Genomic DNA, 18,933 nt, shown 5'->3' with positions numbered 1-18,933 from the left:
GAGAGCAGCGCAATAACCTGGCAAAGCAAGTGTGTGGACCGCTGATACAAATGACGACAGCTTAGGCAGAATAAACAATTAAGACGTAATCCCTGTTCAAATCGTAGTTGTTTTTTTTCTTATACAAACTTTCAAATGGAGTGTTTACCGGTGCTGTAGCGGAGCCGCTGGGAATGTATCTGTGCTTTGAGGAGTGTTGTTTCATACAAGGCCCGTTGGTAATGATTTATACTGTATATGATTACAGGCCCTTGTGATAAATGGTTTACATGGTTTATGACATATAAATGGTTTATGTATCTACTAATGTAATGAATGTATGAACAAATGACATATGGATAATGGAGAACTATTTACTAATGGTTAATTACATAATCCATGGTGATTTCCTAAGCAGACCAAAATGAAGTTTTGCCAAAGTATTGTTCTAAAGTTAGAATGCAATGTGTTGAATCCTTAATGATATTCCACTCTCCATAAAGTGAGATGTTACATTCTTCATGACCTTGTAGCTCTGAGCTGTCTTTGTGGGTCGCCTCTTGTATATGTACCATAAACATTTCCTCCTCTTTGAATATATGCAATAATCCTATCTCTCCCCTCTTGAATACCAGCCTTCTATATTATTGTAATGCTAACCTCCAGACTTCACGCCTGATACCCAATACTTTATCACGTTTCTCTTCTGTTTTGTTTTTTTATGGGTCTGATGTCTCTTTAAAATGATTGCCCCTGTTTTGATCTGATTAATTTTGTGTGAGCACAAACAATTACTTTTCATCTTTATCAGTTCAAGGAATCACCCCTTTTTATGGGTATCATTTATTACGAGTGGACAGCCACTTGTTTATTAGAATTTCAAGCAGGATATCACGCCGGAGATCTCCCGTGGTCTATATTTACATTTCAACTTCAGTTAAACAGGCATGACAAACACACACACACACACACACACACACACACACACACACACACACACACACAGCAAAGAGCCGGTCTGGGCAAAGAGCTTCATTTTCATACCGCCTCCGCGGGGCCAGACGGACTGGACTTTATGCAAAAGTTGGGGAGGTAGTGGCAGAAGGAGCTGTGCGGGGTGAGGGGAGGGAGGGAGGGAGGGATGGAGGGATGGGGGTGTGTGGGGGGGGGGGGGATTGAACTGGGCTGACTGTGTCTGTGTTGGAGCTTTCAGGTGAGTGTCCATCATTCAGGGGGAGAGGATGGGTTCATGGCCCCTGAAATCCGTCCATGGCGCAGGGGTCTTCTCAGTGAATATAAATGTATGTGCATGTGCCACAGCCAGGGCCGCTCTTGACAAGCCAACAGCTGTTAATTATGAATTGGCCTGTGGAGAGGGAGACAGCCTGGTGAATATGCAGAGCTGAAGGAGCGGGCAGTGCCCATGGAACACAAGTGTCAGACCCCCACTGCACACAGAGTGGCAGGGGCTGCCCTGTGTGTCAATCACCAGCCCTGCCAGGGCACCTGGGACAGGTTGGAATGGCTCCAAAACACTACACTTTGGCTAACGTTTAAAATGATGTTTTTTAAATTTTCCCATTGCTACATTTTTTCAAAACATGTTGTACAATGGTATTTGTATCTCACAGCCATGGAACAGGGCAGTGTGGTTTCAGGACAGGTGAAGCTGGGGGCCGTAGCTCAGCTGATACAAAAGCAAGTGTCTGGGAAAGCTGTTGGCATGGGATGAGTTCAGAGAATGGATATCATTTACTCATTGCTGATTGGTGTAGTGGTCAGCCAATCACCGTTCTACATGCCTTTAAGATAACACCATTAATCTAGGGATCCTCAAAACCTCTTATTTGTCACCACTTAAAATCCCATATTTCTCCTCACAGCTCATGTGTACAGTAGAACCATCCACAGGCTCAGGGTTAACGGGGGACTGTGCCTTTAATGTGAGGAATCTCTCCAGGAATTTTAATTAATTTTCCACTCTTAGCAGCTGAATCTGCGTTAATTTCCCCCCCAAGGACTTTTATAAATTTCATCATTAATAAAATCAGACATTCAATTAGTCCCAAAATCCAGATTGCCAACTGTTTCATAACAGTCCTGGTCTGATTCCTTTTTTTTTTTTTTTTTTTTCTCGATATAAGGTATGGGGGGGGGGGGGGGGATCAAAGCTAATTTCATTAATCTAATTGTCATCACTTCAAACCATCTCTTAATTAGTACAAATTAATATGATTAATCAAAATAATGACAATAACTCATTCAATTGCAGGTTTTCAATGGCAAGTGGATGTGTTGGGGGTGATAGGGGGGTATGACGAAAGATGGTGGGAGGCAGATCCGGCTGGGAGCGACAGGATTGGTCCTGATTATTCCAATGACTGACAGGTTATCAATCACGCCACACTGTTAATAAAGGCTGCTGGAACTTCAAGGGACGGCTTGGCTTTGTTACCGCCTTTCTTGTGTTTTCTTTTTTTTCAGAGTCCTTAGAATCTCGGCCTACTCCAATGAAATATGATCTCCCTTTGAGTAGAAAGGATTTTTTTCCCGATAAAAAGACAGTGGTGTGCATAAAGAAAAATAAAACATGTAAATGATATATGCTTTATGCAAAAAGAAAGCACTGTTCATGGACATCTTCCCCCTATTTAGGAAATTCTCAGGAATGCATTTGTTTAAACTGGTGATATATTCAAATTTTTACAAATGTTACCATCCACACCACAGCACAACGAGGCGGCCCTGTTCCCTCTTCCCCTGACTGCCTCTGTCTCTCTATCTCCCACAGACACCAGGATCTGGGAGTCACCTGCTGTTACCATATCCATCAGGACCTGAGATCTAACCAAGCAGGAGAGCAGAAGCATGTCATCGTTTGTCACATGCCACTGGGGTACAAGCCGAGCAGCAGGTAACACCCTGGGGTGGTACGGGGCCCGGGTTAGGGATGCAGCTGCCGGTCCCGGGCGTGTCCCCCCTCTCCCCTGGGACCGGCGACCAGGACGTCCCCTGTGATCTGACCTGTGTCCTCCCATCTGGATGAGGGGATGGGGAGAGGGGCCAATATGGTGTCCCACACCCCGGGGAAGGGGGCTGATCAGCAAGCCCATCTGGGGATGGTCCCCCCCCCCCCCCCCCCCCCGGAGAGTCCCAGCCCAGGAGTCCCCAGACTGGGTTCCCCTGGAAGCCACGATGTCCCACTGTGCTCCCAAAATCTCAGACCCCCCCCCCCCTACCATGTCCACAAACAGAGGCGCGAGTCCCATGGTAGCTGAGCCTCTATGGGATACAATGCCACCCCTTGATCCTAAGGTGAGGGGCATGTTTTCATGAGCACATTGCAGGGACGACACCTCCCACCCCCTGTAGAATCACCACAGGTATGTAGCACAGACCTATCATAGATACATGTATCATATCTCTCTGTCTCTGGCTTATCATCCAGCTTGCGTGTTCTCCTACTTTTCCCGATGGATACATCTCACGCAGTGGTGGACTTGTGTCTGATACGTATCTCGCTTGACAGGCCCCAGTTTAAAGTCTGAGGCAGGCATGGCTGACATCCAGATATACAAGTGTACGTTACAGGCCCACGTGTGATCATGTACTGTCAGCTTCACGGTTCTCCTTCCTTTTAGCCTTCACATCCATGTTTCTTCATTAGTGACATTGTTCTCAGACCCTTGTGTTTGGGGTCCACTGTAAGTGATGCATAACCAGTCAACACCGCCGTACCTCTGGGACCCTGTGACCACATGGGGAGGCATATGGAGCTATTTCCTCCACTCTCCCCAGTGGTGTTCAGACATGTCAGTTGGGTCCTAATCATGCATTTTTCTGCATGAGGGGAGAGCTGGAGTGTCTGTACCGGGCTAGCTGTTGTGCCCCGGGGTTCTCGCCACAACACACACGATCAATACTGCCCAGCACACACACAAAGGCCGGTACACACACATACGCATGAACGCACGCACGCACGCACGCACAAACAAGCACACACACACACACACACACACACACACACACAGAGACACAAACACAAACACATACACATACACATACATGAAAACACACACACACACACACACACACACACACACACACACACACACACACACACACACACACACAGGCTGGGTCTTGTCATAATGCCATACAATAGCTTTAAACGCCAACATTATTGCTGCCATACCTTTTAATTAGAGGAGAGTGGGTACCAGTAGAACCATACCTCTCTAGCCCAGTCCTCCCAGAGACACCCGGGGACGAAAGGGGCATTTTTCAAGGACTAAACTCACCCTCCTGACACACACACACACACACACACACACACACACACACACACACACACACACACACACACACACACACACAAACAGCCAGCCAGCTCTCTCTGTCCTCACCCACCCTTGAGAGGGTAGCACAGGCTTCCATGTGCATAAAGTGGAAATAAACAGCAGTCCATATTTTCATTGGGGGAAAGTGAACCCAATTTACATGCTTGCTCCATTGGAGATGAGCACTCCACTATACCCCCGCCGGTAATCTTGCCCAGATTCCCCTTCTGTGTCCTGCATTACTGTTGAAATAAATAACCTTTCACTACAATCAATGTGGGGATCTTCACTTAAATTATCGCCTCGCAGATAGCTCACTCATGATCTGCTTCTATATCCATTAACTATCCTGGAAAGTGATTTATTGGTGAAGGGTAAGAAGAAAAAAAAAGCGAGGAAAACTGTATTCAGTAAGACAATAGTGCCCTCTACTGGCCACTAGTGTCAGCGTCGCTTCTAAGATGGAGATACGCCAGCAGATGGAATTGATAGGATCTCTGTTTGTTATTCTGACAGTTCACTCCTTCCTTCATGTTCTGTATGAGTATACGTTCAAATAGATGTATAAAATCAATCGTTCTTTTAATTCTTTAATAATTATTACAATTCTGTAACAGAGAGAGCGTCTGTTCTCTCTCACCAAAGCCATCCTCTGGTACAGACAGATCTGTGAAAGAGACTTGAGGGGTCATATTGAATCAAACACTGTTTCTCTCAACAGCATATAGCTCCTGAAACCAGGGTTTGACTTCAGAACCCATTATTGTCACACTGATGTGCTACATCAATACAGCCTGATGGCCACACCAACCCAAGCGCCCGGATGCTGTTGAGTATGGACCTCAAACACAGACAGGGGCAAGGGTAGGGGCATATGCCCTGTCTCTCACCAAAGCCAGCCCATGCTCCAGTATCTAACCCCCCCACCCCCACCCCCTCCCTCCCTTCCTCTCTCCCTCTCTCTCTCCCTCCCTCCCTCCCTACCTCCTCCCCCGGTCCCTCCTTCCCCACACTCCTGTGATGTGTCGTTACACGCTCGGCTGGCTCCTCTTCCATGACAGACTGTTACTTCCTGGAGCGGAAACACATTTGATTGTTAACATCTGGGCCATTACAATTGCAAACTAGGGCTCTGTACATCAATCAGGAAGTGATTTCAAAACAAAGAGACCGTCCTCCAATCAATCTATTGGGAAGCGGGGGCATTACATGCTCCTGTAATCCCGGCTAATTAGCGGGATAATGGGAATGAGATTTATGAATCTGCTGAGGAGGGTGGAGGTGCACACTCAAATTAGCAGGGATGCACACCAGAGCCGCAATAATAAGCTGGATGAGCTTCTCTCTGCTTGTCCATCTCTCTTTCTGGGTCTCCATAATGTAAAGAAGCCCCCGGCTGGCGGAGCTTTGCTAACACTACGCTAACATCAAATTGCTGTAAAAGGATGGAGAAGCGTGAAAAGGCTGCCTGAGAGCCTTTCTTGCGGAGGTGGATCGTCTGAGACATCTGTCATTATAGCCTAATGCCCCGTCGTGAGATATTACTCTCCTTTTCTGAGTCCTGTTCATTGTTCTGGCCATAGCTCCAAGCAGAGGACAAGCATATATAACACCTATTCTTGAACACAGTCCATTGAAATGGCCGTGGAGGCAGAGGGCGGCTGTGGGCTGTGGTGGTGGTGAGCTGGGGGTGAGGACCAGTGCCATATGGGGCTTTTTCAGATGGATAAACAGATGAAGGGAGGCGCAGTCACAACCTCCCTGATCACAGCCTTTGTTTTATTCTTCCCTGTAACCAGGTGGGACAGAGGCCGTTACACTTCCCTCCAGCCCCGATCATCTGCTTTAGCTTTATCGTGGAGAGAAGAGAGAGAGAGAGAGAGAGAGAGAGAGAGAGAGAGAGAGAGAGAGAGAGAGAGAGAGAGAGAGAGAGAGAGAGAGAGAGAGCTCCAATTGGACCTCGCCATCCTCCATCACCATGCAGGGAGGAGTTGTAATTTACAGTATCAACAGCTAGTAATACTAGTAATCTCTCTCAACCTTTCGAATAGGTTGTTATTTTTGTCCCCTCAGAACGGTATACGACTGATCGATCCAGCCGAACTGACACAAATTGACAGCGGTGCTGAGATGAAAGTGGTGGCTTGCCTCAGTAAGCTCGCCCCTCTCGCAGTGTGAGTGTACAGAATGTGAGAGAGTGTATGAGTGTGTGAGTGAGGGAGTGTGTGTGTGAGTGAGTGTGTGTGTGTGTGTGTGTGCGGGAGTGTGTGTGTGAGGGAGTGTGTGAGTGAGTGTGTGTGTGTGTGAGGGAGTGTGTGAGTGAGGTAGTGTGTGTGTGTGTGTGTGTGTGTGTGTGATGTGTGAGTGAGGGAGTGTGTGTGTGAGGGAGTGTGTGTGTGAGGGAGTGTGTGTGTGAGTGAGGGAGTGTGTGTGTGAGGGAGTGTGTGTGTGAGTGAGGGAGTGTGTGAGTGTGTGTGATGTGTGAGTGAGAGAGCCGCGCCCCGGTGCCACCCTGCAGGCTGGCCTCCCTCCCCTGCGGCCACAGAGCCCTGACCTTGCCTTGTGGCGGGGGACATCTCCTATTAAAGAAGAGCATTCTGATAAGGCCATTCCTTTTCCTTCAGCATCTCTTTAATGTCATCCCTGAAATATGAAGTCATTAGGCGATATTAAAACAGTGCTGACAAACTAATTAACAGAAGACATTATACGGGATGGGCTCGATTAATCCCCTTTAATTGCTCTTTTTAAATGGGGGCTCCAATTAAAATTAATAAAGATTTACCGGTGATCACACAAAACTACGGCAAGGAGTGGCTGTCTGAAGGGCAGCCTAAAGTCAGCCTCCTCTGTTCTCAAGTTCCACTCCCCGTGCTCCCCGTGCCCTCCTGGCATGAAGCTGCCAAAAGAGCCCGTATCTTAGAGGCAGAAATGGAAGATTAAACATAAGAACTGTCCCAGTGCCACCGCTTGGCTCCTATTGTCTCCAGCTCTTTTGTGTTTGCTCCAGGCTTTGTCTCCCACACCCAGCCGGGGCGAGATATGCTTAAAGTGTTTCACTGATATCAAAGCAATGTTATACAGGGACAGACTTATCCAAAGCGTTATTGGGCGAAGCGTTGCTAATACACCATGAAATCAGGGATATGAGGGGGATATAGCTGCGGACATTGTTAAGGGGATGAAGATGTCGAAAGAAACACATGAAACACGTTTACATCAACACTGCTTATTGATTAAGGCACAGATCAAAACATTTAGAAAGAATCCTCTTAAATTACACAAAAATCAAGACATTTTCAATATTTTCAATATATAAAAATAGTAAATATAGTATTGAAACAGCAACAAGGGCACCCCTGTGTGGAGACGTTGATCAACTACACAAATGTGGGAATCAGAATGTTTGGTCCATGAGATATGTAGATATCATATTGGATATTTTGTACTGTATGCACAATTGCACATAAAAATGACTAAATATGAAAGGTCATTCCTTTCTAATATTATTGAGAAGGATCTGTCTCCCAGCTGCAGTAAACGTACACCCTCTGTATCTTACCTCAGTAATCCACTAGATGTCACTGTTTCTCTACTGAATGATCCATTTCCAAATGTCCCTACAGTACATGCATCTGTAGGGCTATATGGGAATGAACTAGGCTTTTCTCAACATTGTCAAACATGTTGAGAAATTCCTACTTTATTCCCATTAGTTGATTTTGGTAAATCCCCGCTACATACAAGTGTCCATGAACATGGGTTGAGTAATCTCAATCGGATAAGCCTACACATATCCTATATATTAAAGGTGATGTTGTCTCTGATAATTGCCACTTTGGAAAAATTCTTCATTCAAGTGTGTATGTTATTTGACAGATTCTCTTTCAAAATTGTCTTAACAATGTAGTCAGACTTGTTCCCCAAACTGCGCTGTGTGGCATTGTGGGAGCTGTGGCATTGTAGCCCACGCCCTGAGGCTGTTGAACGTTTGAGACAGTTGTCTTTGTTTTCCTTCATCACATCAGACATTACCATGTCTTGTATTGGAAATGTCACAACAAATTAATTTGAACGAAGCACTTAGGTGGCGTTTTAATTGAATTGAAATTTTAAATCAATTTACGGAAGAAGATTGATCTAATTGAAAAGAAATGTCTATTAAATGATTACCAAGGTTCGTGTTCTCCAGTCCTCCTCCTGACGCTAGCCAAACTAATGTTTTAATTTCTTTAATGTTATCATTTTAGATGTAATTGGTGCTTGGGTACCTCATAGGCTTTTCAATTAAATGTTTGTTTTGTGCAGTGCCATAATGATTTAACACATTAACATGAAACGTTCTACTTTGATGAAGTCCTTCTACTCTCATCCTCCGTGCCCGACACCTTTTGGAGTGTGTTTTTCTTTCCATTCGTTGATGTTTATAAGAAGTTATACTGCATTGACTGAGGCTGAGGCCCTCAGGCACTGTAAGACTACTATGCGATGTTTATCCAAGCGGTGACAAATACTTGTGCAAATTTTACAAAAGTGCCTTGTTTATAATCCAAACAACATGGATTTTCGGGTGCCTCTGCTTTTGCTTTCACTACATGCTTATTTATATTCAAAAATACACTGGGAATCAAATGTGCTTGCAATGTCTGAAATTGGTCTGAAATTGTCAGGTTTGCATTGAGCCAGCTGCACTCCCCTGTGCCAGAGAGCAGGGAGAGGAGCCGGGCCAGTGTGATAGTTGGGATGTCACAAAGTGTGTGTGCGTGCGTGCGTGTGTTTGTGCGAGTGTGTGTTGTGTGAAGTGATTAACACGCTTTCAGCGGGTGCCTGGAAGAAAAAGTCAACGGGTTTGTGGAATTTTGCTTTGGTGGCACATCTCTGATATGAGGTCACATTGGGCATTAGTCATTAGGAGGGAATGCATTGTGTCTGTTTTTAAGACATGGCAGTTGTTCGCATCCGCGCTGGTCACACAATGAATGCAGGCCTTAGAAAGTCGACTTGAATTGGCTTCAGTGAACAATGTGAGCAGCATAGTTTGTAGGACTTTTAACAGCTGGCTGTATGGCACGGATTAGAGGTACCTTAGTGGCTCAGAATTGGGCAAAACTGTTATCAATGGGGTGTCACAAGCGTTTGTGGTGAGTCTAAAAAAAGAAACACTACCGAAATGTTTGTTGATGCAAATGAATCGTGAAATAATATGAGCTGCTATAAAACAAATGATTATTGCCGCAGTAAAAACAACACACTCACAGTCTGATATAGTTAAGTGCAGCTTTATTATATCAATTAACCACTCAAAATATGGTGTCTATGGAAATTCCGTGACATGTTGACAACAGGCACAAAACTAATATCTAAAAGTAAAATAATACTGATCACAATGGGTTCTTCAGTTGCAATGTTTTCACATGTTAACATGCTGTCAGGTAAAATATTTGAGCTGTCGTATAATCTGAAACAGTGTATAGAGTATCTACAGTAAATGTAATTGTAGTATATTTACATTTCCACAAAACACTTTCTGGAAGAAAAAAAAAATCACTTTGGGAATTAGCACAGTGTAGTACACAATAAATCTTTCACCCACTTAGAAAAACAATACAATCATCCAAAAATGGAAATTCAAATATATATAAAACGAACAAATCTTTTCAACATCTGAAGCTGTTCACCATACCTACTGTAGCAAATGCCCATCTATTCAAAGAAATATCAGCAATATTCTTACCTTTTCTACTGTACAAACATGCAAATATTGTATTTTCATAATAAAAAAACCCTCTCTAATGTGCAGTGGAAACTCAATGTAAATACTGAGATACAACAAAGAAAACCTGAAATAAAAATAAAAGTCCCCTGTTATAAAAAGGAAAGGATGATTGTACCTTTAGCTCAAATGAGAGAGCTTAAACAATGCCAAGAGATGTTGGCTGACACATTTATCTATTTATAATACTGACGTGGGTAATGTTTTATTTACAACATAATGGATTTGTCCAGGATTATCTTAAAATCTCCTCTCACTTACATGAAATGCAATTAATTGGCAACGTGTTAAAATAAACACTTATTGTCATCGTGTGACAGTGAGATGTCCTTCCTCCCTTGACCGTGGCTGCTTGCTCTGCCTATAAGCAGGTGGATGACTTGAACTCGTCAGGGACATCACTGTCCAGTTTACAGATGACCTTGTATATGGCCTTTTTCCACGAGGGGTCAGAATCTTTGGCTGTTGAGATTGCGTTGAAAAACTCCTGTAGGGTGATTTCGGCAACCTCAAGGAATCTGTCTGGAACCTGTTAGTAGGAGAGGCAAGAACAATACAAATTTAAGGATAAACTGCCCAAGGACTTTAAAGCTGTTACACATCACCACAGCGGATGGCAAACCGCTTTAGATTCCTCTCTCATACAAGTTCTCTAAACCAACACTCAACCCACAACCCAGACCCAGAGAACGACTCTAAACACTCTCACTTCAAAGCAGTGTTTCTCCTTCCCACTTTGTTCTCAGAACACAGAAAGCAAATATAATGTCAGAGTCATTAGCTGTCAGTGATGGAAGCCTGCTTTGATTCGCAAGGTTTGTTGCCTTGTAGCCTAACTGTTGGGAGGCGAGCACTATGCCCTCCCAGGAATTCCACCCTGTGCTCCCAACACTGGCCATCAGATGGAGGCGGGACGCGCGGGGTGGATGCTGAGAGGAGGATCTATCCGGTGCCATTATTTCCCATAGACCAGTTAACAGAACAGTTGTTGGCATAACTTATTTTTCTTTCCCCTCATCTCCCGACACAAAGCATCCCTGGGAAAGGAATGTCTTGGTCCTAAGGTAAAGAAAACGGTCTCGGCCCATTCCCACCGAACAGCCTTCTCCCTCGGAATTCACAGCGTCTTTCTCAGCATTCCGCATCAGTAGCAATCTGAGCCTCACTCAGGCGTACTGGTGCTCTAATCCCCAGTTGTTTTAGTGGGATTCTGCGGCTTCCTCTTCCCACAGTTTGATAAAGCATCGCTCTGGAGTTTAGATAATGGCTCGAAAGGCTGGTGCAGCCACAGGTGCAGAGTGACACATGGGTCAGGGCAAGGACACAGTCATACGTGACCACAGCCAGTGAGGTGTGAGGGAGCTGAGTGAGCATGTCAGGGACAACTCACCTAGGATAAGAGTACTCTAGACCAGCACTACTAGAGAGTTCCCCACGTTGACCTATGCACATTCTGTCACATCACTCTAAAATGACTCGCATTAGAGGAAGATACGATCCCATTGAGTCTGTACAATTAAGTACATTATTAGCTGGATCTGCTTTACTACTAGTAAATCCACTGAGGAGCCTTAAAGTGCTTTACCTGGAAGTCGTTGGCTTTGTTGTAGTGCATGTTCAGGGCTCGGAACAGCTCTGAGTCTCTGCTGACGGACATGTCTTTCACATCGTTGACCCCGTCCACGATGGCCTGGCGGGCGAACTTCTCCATCTGGATGTAGTAGAACTCACGGAAGTTGCTGAACCACTTGATGAGCTGGGAGGTTATGCAGCGATTGAACTGGAGATTAAAGGGACGTGTACTGTATGAATGGCCTGATACTGTATTCAAACTGCCTTTACCGTCCAAACAATTAGGGTTCAACTTAATGTCCCAATGAAAAGCACAATCAAACTGTGTTAAATAGATGTTTTTCAGCTTCGATTTTCTAATTCAATCTAGAATACATTTTACATTTTTTTAGTATCACCTTCCACAAGTGATTAAAAAAACATACATTGAGTATGTATGCAGCGCGGGCTCGTAATGGTCTGTCATCTCATTCAACGTTAATTGCTCTGATCTTTTCCCACCAACTTACTGAATAAAAAAACATCTGTCAAAGCCTTGTGTTTCTAAACTCAGTCTTGACATTAGCCTTGTTATTCTATCTCTTCATCCAGAAGGACAGAAAAAAACGCCCAAGGGCTGGGCAGGCATCAAAGACGCTTCTTTTCTCTGGTGTTATCGGTGAGAAAGCGGCAGTGTAAGGACAGAAGGAAGCTTCCCTCTCAGTGACTCGGGATGATAGGATGGAATCAGACACCGGGATTAGAACCCCCTTTTGTTCATTGCCACTTCCCACCAGAGGGTCGTGGGCAAGGAGGAGACCCAGGCAGGCTGTAGGGCTGTGGGGCTGCAGGGGCTGCAGCCTCCCCCCTGACCCCAGAGGTCAGACCAGTGTGGAGGCTGGGGCCCCTGACAAAGGCCGGCTCCAACAGGACAGGGCCAGGCCTGGGTGGTAAGAGAGAACACCAGGGCACGGATAGTAGGCAGGATGCTGTGGTTACTGGTTAGGCCCGGCGCTCAAAGCTCATAGCACTGCTGCTGCCTGCAGCACTTCGACATGTCTAAAATCTACTGGGTGTTGACACCCAATAGCCGTGCCTTTACCGCAGAGTCTTTTGTCACTCCATTTGCTGACTGGAGTGGCTTTTTAAAGAAAGAATGCCCCTCTATCTCCCTATGCCCCAGGACATGCTACTGGCTTAGCAGCTTTGTTTTCATAAACCCTGTGTTCCTTTGTTTCCCTCCTCCGACTCACTGTTGATTCTGTCCTAATAACACACCGACAAGTTGAGGTAAATACCGTGCGCTGAATATACGATATAATACAATCATTACATTGACGGTACACGCCTCTGTGTTGTATGTTATAGTGGGTGTTGTGATAGCTTACCTTGACATCGGGGAAGAAGGTTTTCAGCACATTCGAGCTGGGGTAGCGGGTGTAGAAGAACATCAGCTTTGCCTTCTTCAGATGGTTGGGGGTTAGACCCTCCTGGATGTGTGAATGTTAAGGCCGCAAAAACACAAGTCAATCACAGTATAATTCACATAGGCTTTTACTGAGAGCGCTAACGCAAAGCGCTAATAGACTGGAATATTGTGTCGCTGCAATCTCTAGTTCAACTGAATTACATTAAAGAAAGGCAATAAAAAAGGCAATAATGACCCTAACATGTGCTTATTGACAAAACAGCTTTCTGAATTAGATTAGGCATCCTAATTAAGACTGCAGCTTTTGGCAGTGGAGATGGATTTGTTTTGAAAGTGCTTTTTCCTATGTATTAGACAGTGTCGATTTCTTTTATAATTACAAGAAAATTACCAGATTGAGAGGAATTATTAAATCAGTATTGTTTTTAGTTTTTTTTATATAAACATATCCCAATTCGCTCAAGTTTTTTTTTTTGTTTGTTCTGTGCAATTGTAGATATTTTCTCTGTAGTCCACAACCACGCCTTAGGTAATATTTCCTTATCAGGTCAGAGCACACCATACATTTATTAGGGAATCATACCTTTGAAATAAGGAAGCTGGAATGAAAGATTGATGAGGAATTGTTCAAAGAGAAGCACAGCTCTTTGCACAGTAAAGATAAAGCGCATCCTGAGACGGTGCTGAAAATATTCTACTCCAGATCCTTACAGTGAATAACCAACAACAGTGACCACTTCTGACTATTTCTAAGATCTAAGATCTCTAAGATCGCTTTGAGTACATGTAGCTATGAATACGGAAATATGACATACAATGCCAATGTACCAGTAATGTATCTAAATCAACAACTTGCTATTTGATTATTTAAAACAAATCGTTTTTGTCTGTATGTTGTGATTATTTTAAATTTCTTTCTTGAAATTATTATTTCTTCATGTATAAAAAATTTATTTTGATAGATGTATCCACTCAGTTCAAGTGTTGTAGTTGGTTTCCACTTCTGGGTTTCAGAGGCACTCTGCTGTGACCTTTCAGATGCACCCCATCACACTGATGATAGAGAAATATATTCTGCACCTTTTCAAGTCTGAAAAAACACTGTTTCCTGGAGAGAAACTGATGCTTTCTCTTCCTTTGAAAAATTGGCTTTTGTTCCTGACATTTCTTATCAAAGCCTTGTATTCCTTTTTATTTGTCTTTTTCTGGACTTAAAGTCATTACTCTGCTCAGATTAAAGAAGATGCTATAATTTTCTTTGGGGTTAGCAAGATCAAAGAAAAAATTCTCCTTGAAGTCTGTTTTACTGGATCTACTCATGCTGCAATGAACCATCTACGAGCCATTGTTCAACTGGGGAAGGCAGAAACACGGAGTTTGTATAGGCTACTGGCTTTATATAAAGCTATGGTAAATATCATAACTAAATCTTAGTGTAAAGGAATAGATGTACAGTTAACTATTTCATTAATTCATCACTAGAAGGAAATTCTACATTACTCTGCATAACTCTATAATAACATAGTATAATATGGGATACTTTACAACTACAACTCAACCACATAAATAGATTTATCACCATCGTAAAAGGATATATTGAGAGACATGTAGGAGTTCCTCTCTGCCATGCTCTGCAGGTCACCACACTCCATCTTGACGTGGGGGAGACACAGGCTGTCCACCGTCACTGGCCCCAGGGATGTAGCGCGAGGGTGGTGGCCCAGGTGGCTGGACGTCACCTTGGACCTCATGGCGATGGCATCCCAGGGCAGGTCCACCGAGTCTGGGGAGGTCCTATCCATGGAGGGGGGCATGCAGGGGAGACCACCAAAGTTAGTATGGGGCCCGTACTTGAGGAGGTGCTCCAGGATCTGGCTGTCGTGCAGAGGCGTGCTGTAGTTGAACTGGAATGGAGACTGGTGTAAGGGGTAGGGCCTCTTCACCGTCGGGGTAACTGAGCTCAGCTGGCTCAAGGGGGGCTTGCGGACCACCAGTGAGAGAGCCTCGGTCTGGTCCTCTGGGCTTCGGGCCTCAGAGCTCTCGTAGTACTCTAGGGACCTGGGTTTAATGGCCTCTTCAGTGTGCGACTGCTCCTGGGGACAGGCTACCTGGTTCTTCCTCTCAGAGCCGACAGTGACGTGCTCTGGGGTTTGACACATGCGCTGCTGAGGGGCCTGGCTGAGCCCTGTGGATGAGAGTTTCTTAAACACCATATCCACACTCTCGCTCACAGCTTTGGAGAGCTCGTGCTTCAAAGTCTCCTGGAGGTTCTTGCCTTCCTTTTGGTGCGCCAGATAACTGCCATCTGCCTTCACTCTGTCGTGACAGCCCCCTTTGACCTTCCTTTCAAACTCATCCTCGTTGTTCATACGGAGCGTGTAGCTGGACTCTGTGTTTTGAGTCATGTCGTCGTGTTCCACGGCGCCGGCTGCGCCTGCCTCATCTCTGTCCTCCTGCTCGGCGTCGTCCTGATTGTAAACCTGCAGGAACTTCTCCTGGAGCTGCCGTAGCAGCCTCTGCATGCTCTGGAGCTGCTCCTTCAGCTTGTGGCACTCTTCATCCTTACTGCCGCTGCTGCTGCTGCCACCGCCGCCGCCACCGCCTCTGCTAGCTGTGTTAGCGCTAAGGCTGTGCTCCTGATGCTGGGGGAGCCTCTGTTTGCGTTTGTTCTCCCTGTAGGCCTCTCTGGCCTCCCTGGTGTCTGACTCTGCCTTCTCAGTGTCCCCATGGAGCCTGCTGTTGGGAGACCCCGCCATGCCTCTGATTATATTCTCCACACGGGCACGCTTAGCCTGGAGGTGGTCACTCAGGGGGCCCCTGTCCCCCTCTGGGCTTGCCCCGGTCGAGAGGTGGCTGCCTGGGGACACTGACTCGGCCGTGCTGTCCTTAGAGGACACACTGCTCTGGTCCTCCTGACTGGAATCAGCCATAGTGGAGCTGGACACAGCCGACGCTGGCAGGTAGAAGTGGCTTTCGTCCAGCGCCCTCTTGTTGTGGATAGTTTTTCGCAGGAGGTGAGAGATGATGGATCCGTTGGAGTATGACGTTAGGGGCTCATCGTACATGTTCCTGCGGAAGCAGGGGATCATGAGCTCAGCTTTGTCATCCTCCAGACAGCCCTCACTGGGGTTGTGCATGTTTTGGTCAGGGAGGCTGAGGTTCATATTCGCTAGGCAACCTATTTATTGCTGTTGTTGTAGTGAGTCAGAGAGAGGGTTGGACCACAGAGTACTCTTGAGATTTACGTATCTGAAAAAGAAATGTCATATTCTGTAAATTTCGTATTCAGTGTGGTACAGTAGACCTTTAGACTAGATCTGAGTAGTGTGGAATATGGGATATGGTTAAGTGCAAATTAAACAAATAAAATAACAACTACCAATGGCTCTCCCTCTCTATTTTGGATACAGATTCTGTGTTGAAATTTTCATCTGCCGTTTAAATGATACCCAACCTATAGAATAAATCTATAACGCCAAAGTTGGAAACAACATTTAAACCTTCTTTTTTTGTTAACATTTTTACATTTTAGCAATTTAGCAGACACTTTTATCCAGAGCAACTTAAAATAAGTACATTTGTCTAAATTAAGTGAATCAACTGCGTGCACATCACAGTCATCGCAGGTCATCTTTTCTGACTATTTACACATACAGTACACTTGGAATGGGAGCTGATAGCAATGATGATGTCCATAAAGTACAAGATTATATTTTCTAATAATACAGTTAAGACCAGCCCCACGGGTAATGCTGTCCTGTCAACGATAGAACGTGACATTTTCCTCTGTGATTTGATAATGACCTCTTCAGTTAACACAATTGTTATACATATTCATAGTATGAAATGTCAAAGGAGCAGTTGCTCATTGTATGAAGACCTGTGGATTTATGAGAGATATTCACAAGATATTAGAGACACCAGAGTGAACTCCTACGTCTCCTTTCATCTTGCATTTGAAATGATCGTCAATATGAATAATAAAAAGAATAACAGTTCTATACTCATGAAAGGCATTTTTTAATCAGTATATGAAAGGTAAGAGAAAGATTCTGAAAAATACACAGTTGATCAATGTGTGTTATCAAGAGGGAAATACATGAATTCATCTTTTCATCTTTCAATTGCTTTGCATTTCTGAATCAGTTGGGAAGTATTCTCTTTTAATGTTTGGACCATGCTCATATAAAATACATATCTAAATTGACTCTGGGTGAAACCTTACTTCTAATTTACCACATAAAATGTATTCACCATTAATAATGCATTTACAAATGGCAGACCTTACATTGTATACATTTTTCTTTTTTAAAGTATGTCCTCACATATGTCCACACAAAAAACTGACAAAGCAACAATTTAAAGTCCAACATAAGTGCATGTATTTACCTATGGCCAATAACATGTACTCTATTGTTATTTTGTACCTTTGAGAAAATAAACATAAAACCATGCAGAAGAATATACTGACGAAAATATGGGCTCAGAGAAAACAATACAAAGGTGGGAATCTATACACTGTATCCAGAGAAGTCATTCATAAGCTTATTCCATGTTCTACACTCACATCCCACCTGCTACAGCACGTCTTTAATATATAAGGTACATCTCAAGGTGCTGTATGACAATGACTTAACTGAGTCTACCGTTCATTGAAAGTTTGAAGATGGTATTAACATTTGTTTATTTGACTGAAATTACCACTGATATTTGAGGCAAAGCAAGAAAGTCAAAGACCAAGCCTATCCTATCCTAAACCAAAAGCCTATCCAAGTCCGACGCACAGCAAACCGTTGATCAATCATCTTTAGCCAAATTATGATGAAATTACCCTCATGATCACCAAATATAGACTGACCAGAGAATCAACATCCAAAGTATGCTGGTAAATGTTTGAAATGAAATGATAACAAAACTAGCCGTTGAAAAACGTTGATTGAATGTTGATTGATAACAAACAAGCAAAACGAGCCAAATGGTTTGATAACAAGTTGTGAAAAAGAAAGATCTATTACTGATTAAATATTTCAATTTGCGTAGAACATTTTTTACATATAAAAGCAACTTGCAAACAAACTTTAGCATGACAACCCGTTATTACACAGATTTAGTTCTATTCAAAGTACAAATCTAAAGTGAACACGTGCTAAATCATGATTACACCTAATTGAGACTAGAGATTCACATCGTTCTGTATGTTTATCAATCATCATAAAAACGTACCAATGAAACAATGGTTTATAGAAATAAAACCCGATAGGCCTACCGAAATCAGCCGTTTGCATTTATGAATTCTATATCATTAGGCTTATAGCCTATAATAAGTGGCCTATTAGTTTTTAAATTCATAACTTATAGGCTATTTAGTATCGTTAAGATCGACAAGAACATGTCCCAAAGTAACAAAACACACTGCATGCAGACCTTACCTGTTGCGTTGAGATGAGGATGAGTTCACACACCGAGAGTGAATGAGTTGAGGAGTGCGGACACGACTGTCAATGCATCAGATAGAAGAGGCGTGGCTCAAAGCTAACCGGAGTTGTTGACTCAAAGTGAAAGTCAAAGTCAACTAGACTAAAGCATGAAGGTTGTTTATGACTCATGGCTTACATTTTGGATAGAATTCTGTATTTGTTAGTATGTTTTAAAATGCCTCTGCTAATCCATTTTATTGTAAAATTTAGTGTGGAGGCCAGCTTATTATTTCCACAGAGGTTTAATTTCATCTTTTCAATATTTTCCACATTGAAATGAAGCAAGAACATCAGTTATACAAAATGAATAAGTAAACTACAAGCTGTAGTAACATCATTACTTCGCATATCTCTCTCTGCTTCCATCACTTCATGAATAATTGA

At 43.8% G+C, this 18,933-nt stretch overlaps 1 protein-coding gene across 1 annotated transcript; it reads right to left on the bottom strand.

Annotated features, from left to right (window-relative positions):
- Positions 1–10,204: 10,204 nt before the first annotated feature.
- prox2 (prospero homeobox 2) lies at positions 10,205–18,613 on the bottom strand. The gene is made up of 5 exons (XM_083684064.1): positions 18,502–18,613; positions 14,662–16,321; positions 13,032–13,133; positions 11,678–11,872; positions 10,205–10,621 (listed from the first exon to the last, which is right to left on the bottom strand). The coding sequence occupies exons 2-5, from the start codon at positions 16,234–16,236 to the stop codon at positions 10,454–10,456; spliced, it is 2,040 nt and encodes a 679-aa protein (XP_083540190.1). The 5' UTR covers positions 16,237–16,321; positions 18,502–18,613; the 3' UTR covers positions 10,205–10,453.
- Between the last annotated feature and the right edge of the window lie 320 nt (positions 18,614–18,933).

This window comes from Argentina silus (genome assembly GCF_951799395.1).
Source record: "Argentina silus genome assembly, chromosome: 13".
Lineage (NCBI taxonomy): Eukaryota > Metazoa > Chordata > Actinopteri > Argentiniformes > Argentinidae > Argentina > Argentina silus.
This window is presented reverse-complemented; position numbering and strand designations above follow the sequence as displayed.

Excerpts from the sequence above, each read along its gene's own strand:
- prox2 (XM_083684064.1), bottom strand. The coding sequence starts at position 16,236 with ATGAACCTCAGCCTCCCTGACCAAAACATGCACAACCCCAGTGAGGGC. Across the intron at positions 13,134-14,661 it reads ACATGTCTCTCAATATATCC|GAGGGTCTAACCCCCAACCA; the intron begins TTTTACGATGGT and ends TCACACATCCAG. Across the intron at positions 10,622-11,677 it reads ACAAAGCCAACGACTTCCAG|GTTCCAGACAGATTCCTTGA; the intron begins GTAAAGCACTTT and ends TCCTACTAACAG.